Here is a 20,776-nt window from a genome sequence, read left to right as displayed (position 1 = left end):
CTGGTCCGGTTCTGGTTTTTACTTAGTTCCCTATATGCATTTATCTGTGTAACTATAACGACACGTACCACAGATAATTGTCTCTTTCATTGATTAAATGTAATACATTAAATGACTAGTGAGATACAGTGTAATGTGCAGCATTTGTGAAGGGTGAAGCCCCCCCGGGGTGGGCCCTGGTGCGTACTAGTGTGCCTATCCCTGTGGCAGAAAGAACCTGACAATCAGATTGTCATACACAGAAATAGAGGCAATGGGGAATATTAGTGGAGAAGTGAAAGAGGTGTTAGAGTAACCAATGAGGAGAGGTGAATTCAGTGACCAATCAGGGGCTCTGTCTGGCACTCAATGGGAGCCATCCTTACATGAGACACAATGTGCTACACACTCTGCTGCTGCCACACTGCCTAGGGAGACACGAAAGTACAGCTGGCTCGGTCGCTGGGAAAGTCCTGGTAATTCAGTAATCCTCTTCCTTGTATGATGTGATAGTGATTATGGTGCCTGTGTGTCTGCATTGTACATCGCCATGCTGTAGCTATATACAGGCTGTGTAGCGAGTGCAGTGACATATGTCACAGGCTGTGTCTGCTGCATATAAATCAGAGCTGACATCTACTATATATAGAAAATATATTGTGCATTTGTCATAACCGTATATATGCATGAAGTGTGCTGAGGAAGTATATAGCTTGCATGTCAGGAACCGCCAACTTAATGCAGAAGGATCACATTCATTCATATAGTCAGCAAGGATTTTCTCAACAGCTGTTGGCTGGCAGGGCTTGCTGAGACATGTAGTTCTCCACAGCTGGGGAGCTGCTGGCTGGCAGGGCTTGCTGAGACGTGTAGTTCTCCACAGCTGGGGAGCTGCTGGCTGGCAGGGCTTGCTGAGACGTGTAGTTCTCAACAGCTGGGGAGATGCTGGCTGGCAGGGCTTGCTGAGATGTGTAGTTCTCCACAGCTGGGGAGCTGCTGGTTGGCAGGGCTTGCTGAGACGTGTAGTTCTCCACAGCGGGGAGCTGCTGGCTGGCAGGGCTTGCTGAGACGTGTAGTTCTCAACAGCTGGGGAGATGCTGGCTGGCAGGGCTTGCTGAGACGTGTAGTTCTCAGCAGCTGGGAAGATGCTGGAACAAATATCAGCCAGCTGCAGTACCTACCGATAATACCAGCTGTCAGTACCCAATTACATTGTATCATTAGCTGTGACATTGTCATACAGATGCTATGTGGTATTGGGCTGAGGAACCTGACCTTACCCATTACTGATGGCAGACACACAATGCCAATAATTACTGGTGTCGTATGACGCTCCGACAGTCAGGATTTTGATGGTCAGTATACAGGGTACTTGTGTATTATCACGGCGGCCCATTTCATCTAAATCACATACGATTTAACGGCCGATTTGCGGGCGTTTCGATCCGCGATGCGATTTAGCGGCCGATTTGCATGCTATTCCATCCTTACAAGTGGCGAGCGGACGTGGTGCGCATCCTCCCAACCTGTTCATACCCCCACTATCCACGTCGGTGTGGAGTTGATTTTATAAAGTGTGGCGAGTACAGCGAGCCACCGAGCCCGGAGCGTGGCGAGCGTCCGCGGAATACACGTCAAGTAATCCGTGTCCCCTCGCGGGGCTCGCTGCGCTCATCATGCTTCCGGTTCGTTTTCCGCGTCCCCTCGTGGGGCACGCTGTGCTTGCCAAGCTTCGAGCTCGCTACGCTCGCCACACTTTATAAAATCAACTCCACGCCGATGTGGATAATGGGGGTATGAACAGGTCCGGAGGACGCGTACCGCGTCCGCCCGCCACGCTTCGGTCTGACTTGGATAGTGGGGGTGTGCAAGGATGGAATAGCATGCAAATCAGCAGGAAATCGCGGGCGCCGTGATAATACACAAGTACCGTATACAGACATCGGAATCCCGACTGCAGGTACTCCGACTGTCCAATCTTCATCCAGCACCCCATAATAACACAGTTTATCGGCCATGCACGTGCCAAGGTAACTTTGCAAAGTCACCTGCAGTGAGCATTTAACCCTTTGAGTGCCAAGTGAATTTGGCACAATTGGTGTTAAAATTGCCAAGAATTTTTTTTCCATCATAATGGAAATGCTTAACTTATATAGGGAAAATATACATTTTTTACACAACATATTTTATTTGACAAATCGTATAACAAATGTGAGCGACGCTGGCATATTTAACGGATATTTTGCTCATCTCACACAGAGATGTTGGCACTCAAAGGGTTGATTAGAAAGAGATTGACAGTCAGGGACCACTTGGGGGCAGTTATGGGGAGTGGCGGCAAAAACCCAGGTATGTCGCAACCACTTTTGGGCATGTTTGAGCCCACAAGTGCGATCTCGTACACAGAAAACATGGGGGTAGTGTCTCAGCTCCTGCGGCTATTCTGTGTGACTATCTATGATCTGCAAACTGTTCCAACCTGGGGTACTAGTAGCCCTGGGAGTACACTGCAGACCGGTTAAGGCTACTTGAGAATAATATTGGTAATGGCAGAAGAAGTCTCCCGATGACGGAAGAAGTCTCCCATTGTTGTTGAGATGAACCACGTGGCGTCACCTCCGGTTCTGTCTGTAGCGTCATCTGTGTCTCCTTGTGCGTTTGTGTGACCAGCAATCCACTGCTAGCTACCTGCGCTGTCCTCAGATATCAGTGCTCATCTGTCTGCATTGACACAGGTGGAGGAAGCAGCGGGATTAATCCTACAGGCTTTAGCGGGAACCCTGGAGACAGTACACAGCCACCGGCCAGACACAGAGGGACCCGATTCCTGACCGCACACTACTCCTCCGCTACCAGAGACAGTACACAGCCAGCAGCCAGACACAGAGGGACCCGATTCCTTACCGCACACTACTCCTCCGCTACCGGAGACAGTACACAGCCAGCGGCCAGACACAGAGGGACCCGATTCCTGACCGCACACTACTCCTCCGCTACCAGAGACAGTACACAGCCAGCAGCCAGACACAGAGGGACCCGATTTCTGACCGCACACTGCTCCTCCGCTACCAGAGACAGTACACAGCCAGCAGCCAGACACAGAGGGACCCGATTCATGACCACACACTACTCCTCCGCTACCGGAGACAGTACACAGCCAGCGGCCAGACACAGAGGGACCCGATTCCTGACCGCACACTACTCCTCCGCTACCGGAGACAGTACACAGCCAGCGGCCAGGCACAGAGGGACCCGATTCCTGACCGCACACTACTCCTCCGCTACCGGAGACAGTACACAGCCAACGGCCAGACACAGAGGGACCCGATTCCTGACCGCACACTGCTCCTCCGCTACCGGAGACAGTACACAGCCAGCAGCCAGACACAGAGGGACCCGATTCCTTACCGCACACTACTCCTCCGCTACCGGAGACAGTACACAGCCAGTGGCCAGACACAGAGGGACCCGATTCCTGACCGCACACTACTCCTCCGCTACCAGAGACAGTACACAGCCAGCAGCCAGACACAGAGGGACCCGATTTCTGACCGCACACTGCTCCTCCGCTACCAGAGACAGTACACAGCCAGCAGCCAGACACAGAGGGACCCGATTCATGACCACACACTACTCCTCCGCTACCGGAGACAGTACACAGCCAGCGGCCAGACACAGAGGGACCCGATTCCTGACCGCACACTACTCCTCCGCTACCGGAGACAGTACACAGCCAGCGGCCAGGCACAGAGGGACCCGATTCCTGACCGCACACTACTCCTCCGCTACCGGAGACAGTACACAGCCAACGGCCAGACACAGAGGGACCCGATTCCTGACCGCACACTGCTCCTCCGCTACCGGAGACAGTACACAGCCAGCAGCCAGACACAGAGGGACCCGATTCCTGACCGCACACTGCTCCTCCTCTACCGGAGACAGTACACAGCCAGCGGCCAGACACAGAGGGACCCGATTCCTGACCGCACACTTCTCCTCCGCTACCGGAGACAGTACGCAGCCAGACACAGAGGAACCCGATTCCTGACCGCACACTGCTCCTCCGCTACCGGAGACAGTACACAGCCAGCAGCCAGGCACAGAGGGACCCGATTCCTGACCGCACACTGCTCCTCCGCTACCGGAGACAGTACACAGTCAGCGGCCAGACACATAGGGACCCGATTCCTGACTGCACACTGCTCCTCCGCTACCGGAGACAGTACACAGCCAGCGGTCAGACACAGAGGGACCCGATTCCTGACTGCACACTGCTCCTCCGCTACCGGAGACAGTACACAGCCAGCGGCCAGATACAGAGGGACCCGATTCCTGACCGCACACTACTCCTCCGCTACCGGAGACAGTACACAGCCAGCAGCCAGACACAGAGGGACCCGATTCCTGACCGCACACTACTCCTCCGCTACCGGAGACAGTACACAGCCAGCGGCCAGACACAGAGGGACCCGATTCCTGACCGCACACTACTCCTCCGCTACTCCTTAATATAAGAACATGAATACCGCTCACTTCCACTCATAAGTATATACTGTGGATATGTCAAATTGAGAGAAGGGGGTACTCTTAAATGAAAAGCCTAATCAGGAGTACGGGAGGAGAAAAAAAGGTTGAGAACCGCTGTTCTAGGGAATAGGATTGCCACCTAGCAACAGCTAATACAGGGCTGTCTTTTCGTATGGGCTTAATGGGCACTTGCCCAAGGGTCCCAGGTGTATAAGGGCCCTATGCTGATAGCTGAGGATACCCTTGTTCCAGGGATACCAGAATTTTGAAAATCGGCCCTGGGGAACTGGAGATATCCAACTTCAAAGCAGCAGTCCACATGCGACCTGTTAATTGCAATTCCCAGTCATATTTCTCAGTTTCTCTCTAACTTAGCTTGGACTCTCCCCTTTCTGTCAACACTAGCGCCTTGTCTCTATCATGCCCAGAACCAGAGATATCAGCCTTCCAGCAGCCGGTCCCTGCTCCAGCTCCAAACGTCTGGTGTACAGTTTTATATTTTTGGCAATGGATTGCTCTGGCTCCTGATCTCTGATCCCCAAGTTCCCAGCACCTCCTGAAAGTTGGGACTCTAGGTTTTTATACTATTGAAGGCTAAGAAATCTATTTCCAGATAATGGCGATATCTGCAGTCAAACAAGCTGCCCTTCCACCGGAAAATGACGAATATTTAGCCCACTCCATTATCCAACCCTCCCCTGCGTATAAAACACCCCCTACCTCCCTGGAAGTAATTTACAAGGGACCCTTCATTCAGCTCAGTGCCCCCTTCCACACGTTAGTGTTCTCCCTCCCACCACCTGTGCCGTAAAGGAGTAATTAGCAGAAGTTACTGCTCCAGGTCCTACATGTTGAGTGGAAGATAGAGCACCCCCTGCCACCCATGGGACATCAAAGCTGCTGCTGATAGCACCCCCCACCCCTAGGAGGGGAGAATGGGTAAGGGCCCCAGTGCATTGCTTTGCCCAGGGGCCCACACTGCTGTTAAGACGGCCCTGAGCTAATATTCCCTAAATTGGCATAGAAACTATAATGAATGCAAGGGGGTGTGTAAACATGGTCAAAGTACAATAAAGGCATTCACACATCTGATTGGTTAAATGTATCTAAATCCCACCCATTTATGCTAATATTCTCCTAATACTGATGCAATCTGTTTGCAAGATTACTAAGAACGAGAGTTTACAGTACTGTATCCTCCAGGGCCTAATTCAGATCTGATCGCAAGACCAATCTGTTCTCATTATGGGCAAAACCATGTTCACTGCAGGTGGGGCAGATGTAACATGTGCAGAGAGAGTTAGATTTTGGGGGAGTTACTTTGTTTCAGTGCAAGGTAGTACAGATGGTGTAATGGTTAGCATTACTGCCTCAGTACTGAGGTCATGGGTTCAATACCCACCATGGCTCTAACTGTGCAGAGTTTGTACATTCTCCCCGTACTTGCGTGGGTTTCCTCCGGGTACTCCGGTTTCCTCCCACAATCCAAAAATATACTGGTAGGTTAATTGGCTCCCAGAAAATTAACCCTAGAATGTCTGTGTGTGCGTGTACATGTGGCAGGGAATATAGATTGTAAGCTCCACTGGGGCAGGGACCGATGTGAAACTGCTAATAAATAATAAATAAGGTAAATACCGCCTGCTTTATTTTTAAACTGCAAATTAGGGGTGTAATTTAATAGGATGAGAGATTCAGAAAGTGAGAGATTTGGTAAGAAATCTCCAGTTTTTTTTAAAGCGGCAATCATTTACACTGCAAAATCAAACTGGTTTTGCAGCGTAAATGATTGCCGCTTTAAAAAACCTGGAGATTTCTTAACAAATCTCTCACTTTCTGAATCTCTCATCCTATTAAAATCCCCCATAGATGTCAGTTTGAACACACTCCACTCAAATCTAACTCTCTGCACCTGTTACATCTATCCCACCTGCAATGCATAAATGTCTTGTCTTGAGAAGAAATTTGCCCTGCAAAGCTGCAATCAGGTTTGAATTAGGCCCCTAGTAAGCTTGTAAAGGTAAAAAAAGCTACTAATACCTTATTTTACATGTGCCATTAGAAGCGTCTTGTCAACACATTGGGCCAAATGTAACAGGGTGTGTGAACCAGAAAAGGAGAGATTTTGGGAGAGCGTTCCCATTTTTTTTAAAGCTGCAATCATTTACACTGAAAAAAAAAACAGGTCGATGTTGCCATGTAAATGGGAAAACGCTCCCAAATCTCACTTTCAGATTCACACACCCTATTACATTTGGGCCTTTGTATGGGAGGATTCGGTATAGAATCCCGACGGTCAATATCCCGACAGGGTCAAATTCCCGAATTGGTCAAAATACCAAGAAGGACAAAATCCCGACAAGGTCAAAATCCCGACAAGGACAAAATTCCAACATTTAAAATCCTGACAAGGTCAAAATACCGACATATAGAATGTACAGGTGAAAAAGTCAACATGACTTTCGGTCGACAGGTCACGAGGTCGACATGTTTTTTTTCAGTTTTTGACTGGAACCTCGACACAGTCGACATGCACACCGTTGGAAGTGAACCGCAGCCCCTCGATTCGCTCGCAATGCTTCGGGCACGGTGCCTTGCTGCGCTCGCCACACTATTTTATTCTCCCACCACGCCCTAGTGGATGCTAGGGCATGAAATACTGCCTGTCAGCACATGTCGGGTCAGAAAAAGTGAAAAAACCCATGTCGAACTCGCGACCTGTCGACTGAAAGTCATGTTGACTGTTTCACCTGTACATTCTATATATCGGTATTTTGACCTTGTGGTGATTTTAAATGTTGGGATTTTAACCTTGTCGGGATTTTGTCCTTGTCGGTATTTTGACCCAGTCTGGATTTTGACCGTCGGGATTTTGACTGCATCCCGTGTCGCCAGTCATCCCGTGTTAACCTTAAACCTAACCCTAACCCAGCCAAGAAGTTCCCAAAAATCACGTGGCTTCCATCTGAAAAAGTGGGCAAGTCTCCCACAGCCTGTCGGCACCCCTGCTCACCAACTGGTGATACCTGCACTTCACTACTCACCACCGCTCACAGCTGAAAAGTGGGTGGGTGATGGTTAATTTTGGCCCCACTTTGCCATAGCGGGTATTCCATAGAGAGGGGAAGGGCTGCAAAACAAGTCCAGAACCCTCCTTTTTTGCGTTTCGCCTCCTGTTGAGCTGTGCTGGTCATACGGAGTAGCCAAAAAGTCAGCAAATATGGTTTACCACCAGGTAATTGAATACGCCGCTGATTCAATAAGCTCCGGGTACCCTGCCCGCTAAGCCCTAGAGTGTGGATTTATGTTATGGTTTAGTGCGCATTACCCCAACGTGCTGGGGAAAAGGGTGCATAATGGGGGACATGGTCATTACGTCAACCCTATTAAGGTCAACATGCATTGGGTTATCCACAGAAGGTCGACATGGCTAAGATCAACAGGGTCTGAAGGTGACACAAACATTAGGTCGACAATGGGAAGGTCAACAGTCAAAGGGTCCACATGGGTTCATGTTTTTTTAAGCCGACTTGTGCCGACAGGCGGTATTTCATGCCCTACCATCTACTACGGCATGGCGGGAGAATAAAATAGTATGCGGAGCGTAGGGCGGCACTGTGCCCAAAGCATGGCAAGCACAGCGAGCCATGCGACGGTAGGTGGTACACTTAGACGGTGTCTATGTCGACCATGTCGACATTAGGGACAAAAAAACTTGTAGACCTTCCCATTGTCAACCTAATGCTGGTGTCTACCTTGAGTTTGGGGTGGGAATGGTCTAGCACAGGCATGTCCAAACTGCGGCCCTCCAGCTGTTGTGAAACTACACATCCCAGCATGCCTTGCAATCATTTTAGCATTCCTAATAGCAAAACTGTGGCAAGGCATGATGGGACATCTGGAGGGCCATAGTTTGGACATGCCTGCTCTGGCATGTATAGCTCTGTTCTTTCTCTTTGGGGGAGATTTCTAAAACCTTCTAAAGAGGACAAGTGGGCGTCTTTCCCATTTGCAGCCAATCAAAGTTGTAGCTATCATCTATCTAGTAAGTTCTACAAAATGATACCTGAATTCTGATTGGTTGCCATGGGCAATACCTAAACTTGTGTCCGTTAGAAGGTTTGATAAATCTTCTCCAAAGCCTGTATAAAGTTGCTGATTAGTGGAGAATATTGTCCACCCCATAGTTTCTTCCATAAATGTCCTGTGCCACGTCCTTACCACGGAGAACAAGAAGAAACGTGTGAAAATGTTCCACAGAATAGGAGACTGTAGACCAGCAGTGAAGCAGATTCCTTAATGACCCCATATGTTCTAGGATTATAATGATGGTTCTTCTGTGTATTTCTCTTACCTGTGTGTTTGTGTTCCATACATCTGCAGAAAGCAAGGGTTCAGGATGTGTGGTATCTGGGCCCTGTTTGGCAGTGATGAGTGCCTCTCTGTACAATGCCTCAGTGCAATGAAAATCGGACACAGGGGACCCGACGCGTTTCGATTTGAAAATGTCAACGGCTTCACCAACTGCTGCTTCAGCTTCCACCGGCTGGCCATTGTGGATCAGTTGTACGGTATGCAACCCCTTCGCGTCAAGAAGTTCCCTTATTTGTGGCTTTGCTACAATGGAGAGATTTACAACTACAAGCAGGTATTGGCTTTCTCTGTCACTGACTGTGCTTATAGCAGTGGTTCCCAAACTGTGTGTTGTGGCTACCTGGGGTGTATCAGGACACTTAGCAGGACACTTGGTCCAGTACCAATTCAAATTCTGTATGGTCAATTATTTAGGATAAAACCAGTTCTGGATACTAAACAGAAGCAAATGCTGCCCTTTACCACATAATTGAAACTGAGGATCACATATAAACACAATCTACTTAATTTACTATTTACTAAATTTTTTTTTTGGCCTATAGTATCTCCTATATATTTTTAGCCATATGTGTCAATCATGTGTGTATATAATGCTTGGCGGAGTTAGTTACACAGTTAACTCCACCCCCTCCCAGCGTTATACACACACAGACCATCCAGTGGAGCGCTTGCTGCCCACACCCCCCCCCCCACCTGCCACACAGCGTGTCACGGATGGGGGCTCCTTTCAAACCCCCCCCCCCTGGAGCTACTTAGCAGCGGTGCCGTAACTATACCCACCCACCCCCCTCCCCGAAGTCACTTGCCACCGCATTCCCACTCGCGCCCCCTCCCCGGTGGGGTGGGGGACTCCTTTGAAATCCACACACACAGCCCCTGGAACTACGCGAGTATGCAGCGACGTCGGCAACTATACCCACCCCCGAAGTCACTCACCGGCCGCCGCCGCATTCCACTCGCCCCCCCCCCTCCTATGCCTGTGCTTTCTGTGATCTACAGTATACTATGATTTCTAGGTCCAACAATAACAATGTATTATCTTTATCATCATCATCATCCTTGATATTATTATTAATAACATGGAACATTGCATTTTATTTTTGGAACAGCTTCAGAAACATCTTGGATTTGAGTATCAGACGATGGTGGACGGGGAGGTTATTCTCCATCTCTACAGTAAATATGGAATAGAGAAGACGGCTGCCTTGCTGGATGGGGTTTTCTCTTTCATCCTTCTGGACACAGCCAACAGGAAGGTGTTTTTGGGAAGAGACTCGTACGGAGTCAGACCGCTCTTCAAGCTCCTCACTGATGATGGGTTTTTGGCGGTTTGCTCGGAAGCAAAAGGTAATGGCAGCAAGAGGCCAAAACTACTACCGTATTTGCCGGCGTATAAGACGACCCCCCAACATTTACACTCAAAATATAGAATTTGTTATATACTCGCCATATAAGACTAACCCCTCTTCCGCACACCTTCCACACACCAAATAAAACGTAAAAGAACATCAGATTTGATTTCAACATGTTAATTTATATTATACCGTATTATACCGGTATTACATGAGTACCATTAGTATAAGTACCATTACAGTACCTGTCATTGTCACCATTGTATGGCCGCATCGCGACCGCAGCGCCTCTGGCCCGCCCCTGCATCTCCCTGTGACCGGCACTAGTGCGCAAGTGTGAGCTCTGCGCAGACAAGGGGCGGGCCGGAGCGCCGCTGCTTCCCGCTGAGCAGAACGGGCCGGTCACGCTGAAAAGGCTAGCACCCCTGTCTCGCTGCTGATGCTCGCCGCAGCCACGCTGATGACCCGCCGCGGCCACGCTGATGACCCGCCGCGGCCACGCTGATGACCCGCCGCGGCCACGCTGATGACCCGCCACGGCCACGCTGATGACTCACCGCGGCCGCGCTGGATATCGCGCGATACTGGATGGTATGTAGAATGAGGTGGGCGGGCATCGGGAGGCCACTATGGGCAGCTATGTCTATCCAAACTGAAGTGCACCCGGCGTATAAGATGACCCTCCCATTTGGAGGCATGTTTTTCAGGAGAAAAAAGTTGTCTTATACGCCGGCAAATACGGTATGTTCCAACGTGTAACTGATAGAACTACTAGATGCTTCTTTTTATAAAATACTGATTTTGATCATGCTTACTATATAGTTGCAATTTTAATAATATTTGTATTTGTATAATGTGTAACAGTTCGCACACCAAGGATGTCACCCGTGTAGATTTTGGTTACATTGCCTGCTCCTTAAGCCCTATATACACTATACAATCCCTGTGGCCGCCGATATTGGGAGCCACAGAGACCCGGTGGGGTGCTGGTATTGTCCAGTGCATACACACTCGCTGATGTCGTAGAGGATGGGGGCGAAAGCGGCAGTGAGTGTTGGCCATGTCTAGGAATGCCAATCCCAGGTCATTTTTTAAATCCTGGGATACAGGATTGAAAAATGTCTATTCCCATTATTCCCGAGATATAAGGACGAACTTTAATACCCCTCTCTCTCCCCCCAAACCTGTGTCACCTACATGGTCAGCAACAAGGCGGCGGTGTGGGAAACCGACAGAGGTGCCGGTAGCCGACGGTGTTGTGGGAGCCCCTCGGTGGTGTGGCATGAACCCAGCATCGGTGCGGTGGTGAGACAGTCTGGTTCCGGGCAATAATGCAGGAGCCAGGTGGTGGTGTGGCAGGTGGAGCAGACGGGTTGTGCAGTGTGACCTCTGCAGAGCAGCGCTCCGGGGTCAGGAGCATTCGGGCAGCGTGTGAGCTGATCTCTCAGCGCTGCCCGACATTAGATTTGTGCATGCACAGGCCAATCCCTGGATTGAAAGCTCCAATCCCAGGATTCAAATCCCGGCCAGGGACAGGGCCAAATCCTGGGATCCCGCCAATCCCAATCACAGGATTGGCCACCCTGTACATGCACAGATGAGGAAAGGGGTCATTAACGACCTAGGCGAACGCGAGTCGTTCATTGCTGGATATCGCTCATTACATCACCTCATGAGCAAAATTTCCTACTGAGTGCCGGCTTCCTGTCAGTCAAGTTGCGTGGGGATTGCGATTGAAATAAATTGCTATTTGACCTTACACAAGCGCACTATGGGGCAGATTTATTAAGCTCGGTGAAGTGATAAAGTGTCTGTCTGGTTTTAATCACCGGCCAATCAGCTCCTAACTGTGAAGTTACAAGCTTGGTTTGAAAAATGACTGGTAGGAGTTGATTGGCCGGTGATAAAAACCAGACACTTTATCACTTCACCGAGCTTAATAAATCTACCCCTGAGATTTTTATGCTTTCGCAGTCATTCAATAATTGATCGCCTGGCGAATTTGCACAACAATGCAATAATCATTATTAATCATTATTGTGTTTGGTTCATCGCACAGTGTTACAATATATGTCTGTTATTTACCCCACGTTATGACCTGTAAGATCTCTGGGCCCAGCCATGTGGAAATGGTACTTTGATGACTTAGCGTATTGTTTTTTTTTTATTTTTATTCCTAGGCCTCATTCATATAAAGCACTCAATGACCTCGTGTCCCAGGGTTGATCCGTTCCCACCGGGCCACTGTGAAGTATTTGATTTGAAACCTAGCGGGAAAGTCGCATCCGTTGAATTGGTGAAATTCCACAATTTCAAAGAGGAGCCTCAGCACGCGGAGTACGACTCCCTGGGAAAGCTACAGGCCGGTAAGTGGATCAATGCTGCGGTGCTGGCTCGCCGCGTCAGTAAGGGAACCAGACCTATAGACATTGTAGATCATTAATCATCCAGATACCTGTTCCAACATATAACGACCCATTTGTTGTGTTTAGCTAGGATCAAAGCTGCTGTAATGAGAGATGTTGGCAAGGGTTGGCTAGTCTACATGTAGAACCACCGGGCCATCTTCTGCCCACTACCAGCAAAACTGATAGGAGATGTATCAAACCTTGGATGGTTTGATACAGTACATCTCCGCCTGAGTCCGATAGTCCTACCTCAGTCAGATGACTGCAAGGACAGTACACTATACAGGAATAGTGACCCTGAAAGTGCTTACAGAGAACATGGCTCTAGAACCTCTTTCATCCTTATACATGTCTTCTCTGCAGCATGGTCACCTTCTCATGGTGTTCTAGTGAAGCCAAAATGTTCTGAAAGACCCCAAATTAAAGCTCTGCTGAGTATTTATCGTTAGACTGTGCAGGCGCCAAGGTACTCTATCAATGTTAAATATAGTTCTATAGATTTTTTGGGGAGGAGAACACCATATGGATATCTTGCCTAGGGCCCCATGAGGGCTGAATCCGCCTTCTGGGACAAGGCTGGTCAGTTGTGGGGTTATATGAGAGTGTACATAATAGCGCTGTTGGCAGTACCTGCGCAATACATCCGGGTCAAACTTTACTGTACTGGCTATCAGATGGTCCGGCATAAGTAAGTGAAGATGTACATTAATGATCACATTATAAATACCACAGTATTGGTACTCCCAGTCATTAATGTTAGCACCTTCCTAATAGCACCAGCATACCCTCCAACATGACCCATTCCATTAGGTACAAAATGCTCTGTTCCTGGACTTCCCTGCTAGTAGCAGTTACAGAGGTTGGACTCCAGCACAGACCAAAATTCAAAGAGGGGGGGGGGGTCACATCAACTGCCAGTGAGTCCAGGACAGTGATGTTTGAGGTGGCAGTAGGTGTGGCTCCCCTATTGGAATATTGGACAGTGGTGCAGTCCAACCTCTGTAACTGCCACTGGCAGGGAAGTCCAGGAACAGAGCATTTTGTACCTAATGGAATGGGTCATGTTGGAGGGTAGGCACCAGCTATTTTCAAATCTATTCTACAAAGACTTCTGCTTGTATTATTTTGTGAAGGTACTGGTGTGGATGTGGGGGGACGATTTGCAAGCCGCTGCTTCCTGGACTGTATATGTCCCCGACCAAAATTTAGAAGAAGCAAGGAATTAATACAAAAGCACATTACCGTATGTTTTGCTATTAATAGTATTGCCTTTTTAAACATGGCGGAATGCGTCAGTTTTGACATGCCACCACTCGCTAAATACATTTTTTGGGGGGGGGGGGGGGGGGGGGGGGGGTTGAATGGAAACCCAGTGATTGAACTCAGCTTAATGACCCCTAGTATAAACCTTGCTAAGGACCTCTTCCTCTTGCGTTCAGGAATGGACCGCGAAACGGTTAAACAAAACATTTGTCTCCTGTTTGAGAACGCTGTCAGGAAGCGATTAATGGCACACAGAAGAATCGGCTGTCTGCTCTCAGGTACTTCATGTTTTTGTTATATGATATATTTGTCTCTTCTGTACTTTCTCTTATTATTGTAGATCTCCTAATCTGTTTTGTTTGCAGGAAGTTTCCTGTGTTCTTGGCAGATATTTGTCTCATGCAGTCGCTGTTATTAGCAGAGGCCCAGGTTCATTTATAACACGATTGTAATTTATTCCGATGCATTGTGGGGTTATTCCAATTCTAATCTGACCTTGCAGGAGAAAACTTTGCAAGAGTAATTCCCGAAACTGCAGATTTGTGGGTCCAGCAGCGCAGGTGCCGTTATCACCTGGTGGTATATATTTAAACAGTGCACGGGGTTGATTTTAGTGGGTGATATGGGCCCAATTCAGGCCTGCATGCAGGGCTGAACGAATTGGACGAATGCATTCTCAGCCGTGCACATGGGCAGGATTTCACTCAGGTATGGCGGCATGGGGTGGCATTTCCCTACTCGCTTGGCTCCGAACAATCGCAGCCCAGTGAGCATGACTGAATTGGGTCCTATGTTGGTATTGTTGGAGGGGGTTGTGCTAAAGGAATGCAGTTAGTATCCCGGCTAAAGGGATGCAGTTAGTATCCCGGCTAAAGGGATGCAGTTAGTATTCCGGCTAAAGGGATGCAGTTAGTATCCCGGCTAAAGGGATGCAGTTAGTATCCCGGCTAAAGGGATGCAGTTAGTATCCCAGCTAAAGGGATGCAGTTAGTATCCCGGCTAAAGGGATGCAGTTAGTATCCCGGCTAAAGGGATGCAGTTAGTATCCCCGCTAAAGGGATGCAGTTAGTATCCCGGCTAAAGGGATGCAGTTAGTATCCCGGCTAAAGGGATACAGTTATTCTCCCTCTATGGGTGTCGTGGACACCCATAGAGGGGGAATAAATTAGTGGCGAGCCCACAAGAGGGGACAAACCAGGTCCCCCCCTTGTCGGGATACCGGCGTCAGGATTTTGACCGCCGGGATTCCGACCGCCGGGATTTCATACCGATCCCGTGCTAAAGTGTCAGCAGCTTGAAGTGCCATTTCTACTGATTCCGCTGTGTTCTTGTTCAGGTTACCCAGATATGTTGGTGCACCCAGCTTTGTGTTCACCTTGGCAGCCATAGATCCAGGTCTAAAGTCTTTGCTATTTGTAAATTTCCCAGTTACTCATTTTACACATAACAAAGGGCCCGATTCATCAGCAGTTGCATCGGAGAACCAGGCACTAAGGGTACTCAGTATGGCTCCGTATAAAGACACACCAGAAATCAGCCGTCCCATTGGAACCCAATGTAGCAAATGGCATTTCCTTGGAAGTAATGGTCCATGTCCGATTTCCCCCCATTGCAGAGAACATGCAAATATCAGACATTCCATGTTATGGAAATCACCTTTAATTACTTTATAGAACTGTCGGACCTAAAAACCTGTTTTTTTTTTTTTTTATCTTAATTTTCGGATAGAGCCTCCATAAATGCTGATATCCATAATATAAACTCACTAGTAAATCCGCTAGAGGCAAAAGCTTCGAAAGCTAGTCTGCTACCTTCTGTGTTTGTGCATGTGTGAAAAAGATGTAGTTTCACTCTTTGGGGAATCACGGACACTAGACATATACAATATAGATGATTATTGCCATTCCGCTTGGCTTCATATTGTAACGAGCTGTCTCCCACTGTGCCTGTAAAACGCGATGACCTTTATCGCCCTCTATGGGTACAGTTCTGCGGCGCAGCTACATAAAAGTGAAATGATCTGTGTTTCTCTCCCTCCTAGGATAAGATCAGCCAATCAGTACAGCCGCTGACATAGAGGGAGATGCGTTTATGTCTCTGAGTATTTATATTGCGCCCAGACGGTAACTCAGACGGTTCCATTATTCTGTGCTTATTCCTCTCAGGTGGTTTGGACTCCAGCCTGGTTGCTGCAACTTTGATCAAACTAATGAAAGAAAGCAATATACCGTACCCCTTGCAGACATTTGCCATCGGAATGGACGATAGTCCTGATTTAATGGCGGCCAGAAAGGTAAAGAACTGGGAGCATTTATGCCTGGTGAAATAGCGGCTACCTAAGGGCAAGGATCCACTTTTATTTGTGTGATATCAAATGTGGCGTTCGCTGGGCCTGATTCACATGGGGTCGGAGGAGATACGGTCACTAGGGAGACAGTATGAAGGTCGACATATTAAATAGGTAGACAAGCCTACGGTCGACAGGGTTAGAAAGTCCTCACGAGCATTCAGTCGACAATGGGACGGTCGACAGTCAAACTTATACGGTGCCGACTTATGTCGATGTAGACACACAAAAATGAAAACACCCATGGCGATCCTTTTTCAGGGTTATGTCGATCTAGTGCGCGTGTCGACCTTTTGACCATACTTACCTAATGCATGTCAACATAATTTGTCAACCTTTTGCCAGTCGACCAATAGTGGTTGACCTATTTACTGTCCCGTTTCCACAGTCTAGCCAAACGTACAGCTGCCTGTCTCCATAGATTCATTCCTCGGTTCTGCCCATGTATTATACTGGCAGGTCACATGGCATTGCCGCCGTTACACTGGGCGCTGCTTATGGGAAGTGCAGCAGCTGTGATACAAAACAAGAGGAACAGGTCTGAACAAGCAAGATGCCAGGTGTCCCAGACTGTACACACCTCCACTCGCTGGGGCACCGGTCTCCTGGCACTGCCAGCTATTGGGTCCTTGTCTAACGTGGTGTATGACCTACTCTGCAATACGCCGGTTTACACTTTTTCAAGGTTGCATCAAAGTTACACCAGGGCTGCCGACCCTCCCGAAATTTGCGGGAGTCTCCTGAAAATCGGGTCCTGCCTCCCAGCCCCCGGAAGGGTGGGCAACCCTCCCGGAATCAGGGGGACCCCCACTGAGCCCCCCCCCCCCGATCGCGGCATTTATATGCCGCAATCCGCGGGTCTCAGGGGAGGGGGCGGAGCTAAAACGGCACATTTTAGCCCCGCCTCCTCCATGGATATCAGTTATTTCGGCTATTTGCCGTAATGGGGGCGGGGCTTAATGACGTCACTGTTAAGCCCCGCCCCAAAACTCGTAATGCAAGATTCCTCTCCAGGCTTTTCCCGGAGAGGATTTTTTGAAAGTCGGCAACCCTGAGTTACACCAGATATATTCCCTGCCTGCAGAGATCAAACACAAAACACCCGCACAGACCAATGTTAAGCCCTGTACACACACATCGATTTGCTTTTGATTCGATGTTAGATTTGAATTTTCTATTAGATCTGGCATTAGATCTTTCCATTTGATTTGGCATTAGATCTGTACTTTTGCATTAGATATCAAATTCGATATCGAATTCGATATACATTCATGGTACATTGTACACATTCGATTTACTAGATCGAATTCGATATTTCCTTGGCTGCACAGTAGATTTTTCGGTTCTTGTTTAGTTTCACGGCGCCCGATATATTGGATGCGATATCAGCCGATCCGATGCAAATTTTTACCTGTTCATAACCCCACTATCCACTACGCATGGAGTAGATTTTATATAGTTTGGCGAGCGCTACACTATATAAAATCAACTCCATGCGTAGTGGATAGTGGAGTTATGAACAGGTAAAAAAATCGCATCGGCCGATATCGCATCTGATATATCGGTTGCCGTGAAACTAAACAAGTACCGATTTTTTTCTGTTCGATTTTGTGAAAACGGGAGCACGCATCGAATCAAATGTAGATCGAAAGTGACACAAAAACATTAGATTTCGTTTAGGTTTCGATTAGATTTTGCTTCTAGAAGCAAAATCGAATCGAAAATCTGGAAAAATCGATGCATGTGTACAGGGCTTAACACTCATATGACAATGGAGTTTTGGTTCTTGAATAACAAGTATTGCAGTTTGGTATCATGGCTCTCACTAGCGATGGAGCTACAAGCATCACACTGTCAGCGACATAGGGACAAATGCAATGCTTCTAATTCAGGTTGGCTCGGTAAGCAACTGCACCCTCCCCCCCACCACCGCTGAATCCCCTTGGTACCATTCGTGGTGATGTGTTCGCTAACAGGAGAAATCAATCGATGTTCGGCAACCATTCAATGATTTCTTCTGCCCTCCGAAATAAAAGTCAGTCTGAACTTACTTTTATTTCCTCCGCAAAGTTGATGTCCTGCGACGTAAGCCCCCCCCCCCCCCCCCCCCGAACCAGGCATCAGCCCGGCCACGCTCCCAAGCGATCACTAATAAATCTGGCCCATAGTGTGTACACATTGGACCATTTGAAGATTTTTTCGTTCTGACGCATCGGAATCGACAAAATCGTAAAAAAAAATCGTGTGTGTGAGTGCGTGGGGGGACATCAAAGACCAGTATTCCCTTTAGGAAGCCCAGGTCAACTAGGGGAGTCCATACAAACACCACACATATGGCTCCTTGGTCATTAATGAATGACTTCAGGGCTGTGAGGCAGCAATGCTAACCACTATGCCAAACATGCTGACGTTCATTATCATATTATTAGACACTTCGCCCTATACCGACAGCAGCCACCATATCTGTGTTCTTTTCAGGTAGCCAGTTACATCGGCAGCGAACACCATGAAGTAATGTTTGATTCAGAAGAGGGGATTCTAGCCGTGGATGAGGTCATCTTCTCCCTGGAAACCTATGACATCACCACAGTGAGAGCGTCTGTTGGTAAGATCTAGGTGGAGGTGTTTTCACCCCAGAAGTTCTACAGACACCCTTGAGAAAGAAAAGTATTCAGGGATCTCTTGTAGAATTCCTGTTCCAGCAATCTGCCGAGATCAGACTGCCCTGACCCAGCCGCCTAAGTGATTCAGCGACAGGAATTATTCCCATCATTGTCTGCAGCGGGGATGTTCTGTCTTATTTGTGCAGCCGTAATACGCCGCCTGCTTCTAAAGCAGATGGATGGTTCTCAGCGTGGAACCGATACAGTACATGCATAATCTAAATATGTGCGGGGATAGGTTCAGTTTCCAAAACAGTCATTGTACGACGATTTTACAGCACAGAGGTCGCAATTTACATCCGTGATGGGTGACAAAGTATTTCTGATTCTGATTCAGACCTGATTGCTGGCCTGCGAACAAACCCCACCAGACCAACAAACTCCCCATCCCTTCGCAGCCGTGCACACAGGGGGAAAACCATTAGCAGTCACTTACCATCGAACGGACTCCCCCCTCCCCTGTTCGCAAGCGGCGAGTGAGTCTAGATATCAGCAGCCCCCGTTCCAACGGCAGGGCCGGCGTGCCGCCCCCAAACGCCAGACGCCTGTCATTCATCTTGTTCGCAGAGAAGGCTCATGCAAGCGCACTGCGGACCCTACGCATACCGGTTGTTTGCTACTCGCCGGGGCTGCAATTTCGCAGCCCTACAATCAGGGTTGAATCAGGCCCACAATGTCACCTGTGGAATGAAATATTCTGATTATATAAAACACTGTGATGCAGAGCAACCACCTGCTTGGCTACTCATCCGGGAATGTCAGGGGGACTACCGGGGAGACCCACGGACATCTGGGAGAATAAAGATGTGTCCACGTACTGTACATCTAGCCTCCTTTCCCGTTAAACAGCCACTCTAGTGACATGAATCAGCAGCGCGTGACTTTACGTGAAAGAGGCCTGGATCAGACTTGACCACTAATTAGAGAATTTGCGGTACTTGTCTATTAGCCGGGCGCCCAATTAGCATACGTATGCAGGCATAGGCTAGCTACGCTGTCAGCATAGTCCAACGGATGCCTAGCGTAGTTAGCGTAGTTAGCGTAGTCACTCCACGGCTCTGTCCCCGGCGTCCATGGCTCTGTCCCCGGCGTCCATGCCAAGTGTGCTGAGCGCCTCTCACACAGTGCCGGTAACCTCCAGATCCCCTGCGCTGGCGGGCGCCGAGGGAGAGACGCTTCAGCTGTCTGAGACGCACCTGCGTCTCAGATGCTCCTGCGTCTTAGTAATTATTAGCACGTGCGCCTCATGCATAAAGGGGGTATGCGGGGGCAAGTGTGTCCTATGCACAATAAAGGAGGCATGTTCAAACCCTCACTATCCATGTCATCCCAAAGCGTGGCGAGCGGACGCGTGACGTGTCCTCCCGACCTGTTCATACCCCCACTATCCACGCCGGCGTGGAGTTGATTTTATAAAGTGTGGCAAGTGCAGCGAGCCACCGAGCCCGAAGCGTGGCGATCGGAGGCGGAACACGTGAAGTAATCCACGTCCCCTCGCGGGGCTCGCCACACTTTTTAAAGTCAACTCCACGCCGATGTGGATAGTGGGGGTATGAACAGGTTGGGAGGACGTGTAACGCTCGCCACGCTTCGGGCTGGCGTGGATAGTGAGGGTGTTGACTGTCTGGCAGCGGTGGCAGCGGGAACAGTACGTTACTTCTGACTGACTACCCTATGCGGGATATACGCTGATCCTGACAGAGACGCTGGCTACACGGCCGCGAGAACACTACGCTGACTCTGACTGACTGCGCTAACTATGCTGGCTCTGACTGACTACGCTAACTACGCTGGCCGCGGGAACACTACGCTGATTCTAACAGCGCCGCTACGCTAACTACGTACCAGGTGCCCGGCTAATAC

At 48.9% G+C, this 20,776-nt stretch overlaps 1 protein-coding gene across 1 annotated transcript in view; it reads left to right on the top strand.

The window, feature by feature from the left end:
• Positions 1-327: 327 nt before the first annotated feature.
• ASNS (asparagine synthetase (glutamine-hydrolyzing)) overlaps positions 328-20,776 on the top strand; it is a 30,967-nt gene continuing 10,518 nt past the window's right edge. Inside the window, exons 1-7 of the mRNA XM_083189477.1 lie at positions 328-455; positions 8,890-9,154; positions 9,990-10,227; positions 12,413-12,598; positions 14,080-14,181; positions 16,069-16,196; positions 18,729-18,855. Of these exons, the coding sequence (XP_083045603.1) occupies positions 8,906-9,154; positions 9,990-10,227; positions 12,413-12,598; positions 14,080-14,181; positions 16,069-16,196; positions 18,729-18,855 (1,030 nt within the window). The 5' untranslated portion in view covers positions 328-455; positions 8,890-8,905. The remainder of the gene's footprint in view (positions 456-8,889; positions 9,155-9,989; positions 10,228-12,412; positions 12,599-14,079; positions 14,182-16,068; positions 16,197-18,728; positions 18,856-20,776) is intronic.

This window comes from Crinia signifera, chromosome 5 (assembly GCF_055691185.1).
Source record: "Crinia signifera chromosome 5, ASM5569118v1, whole genome shotgun sequence".
Classification (NCBI taxonomy): domain Eukaryota; kingdom Metazoa; phylum Chordata; class Amphibia; order Anura; family Myobatrachidae; genus Crinia; species Crinia signifera.
The sequence above is the reverse complement of the archived record's forward strand: the minus strand, read 5'-3'. Positions and strand labels throughout refer to the sequence as shown.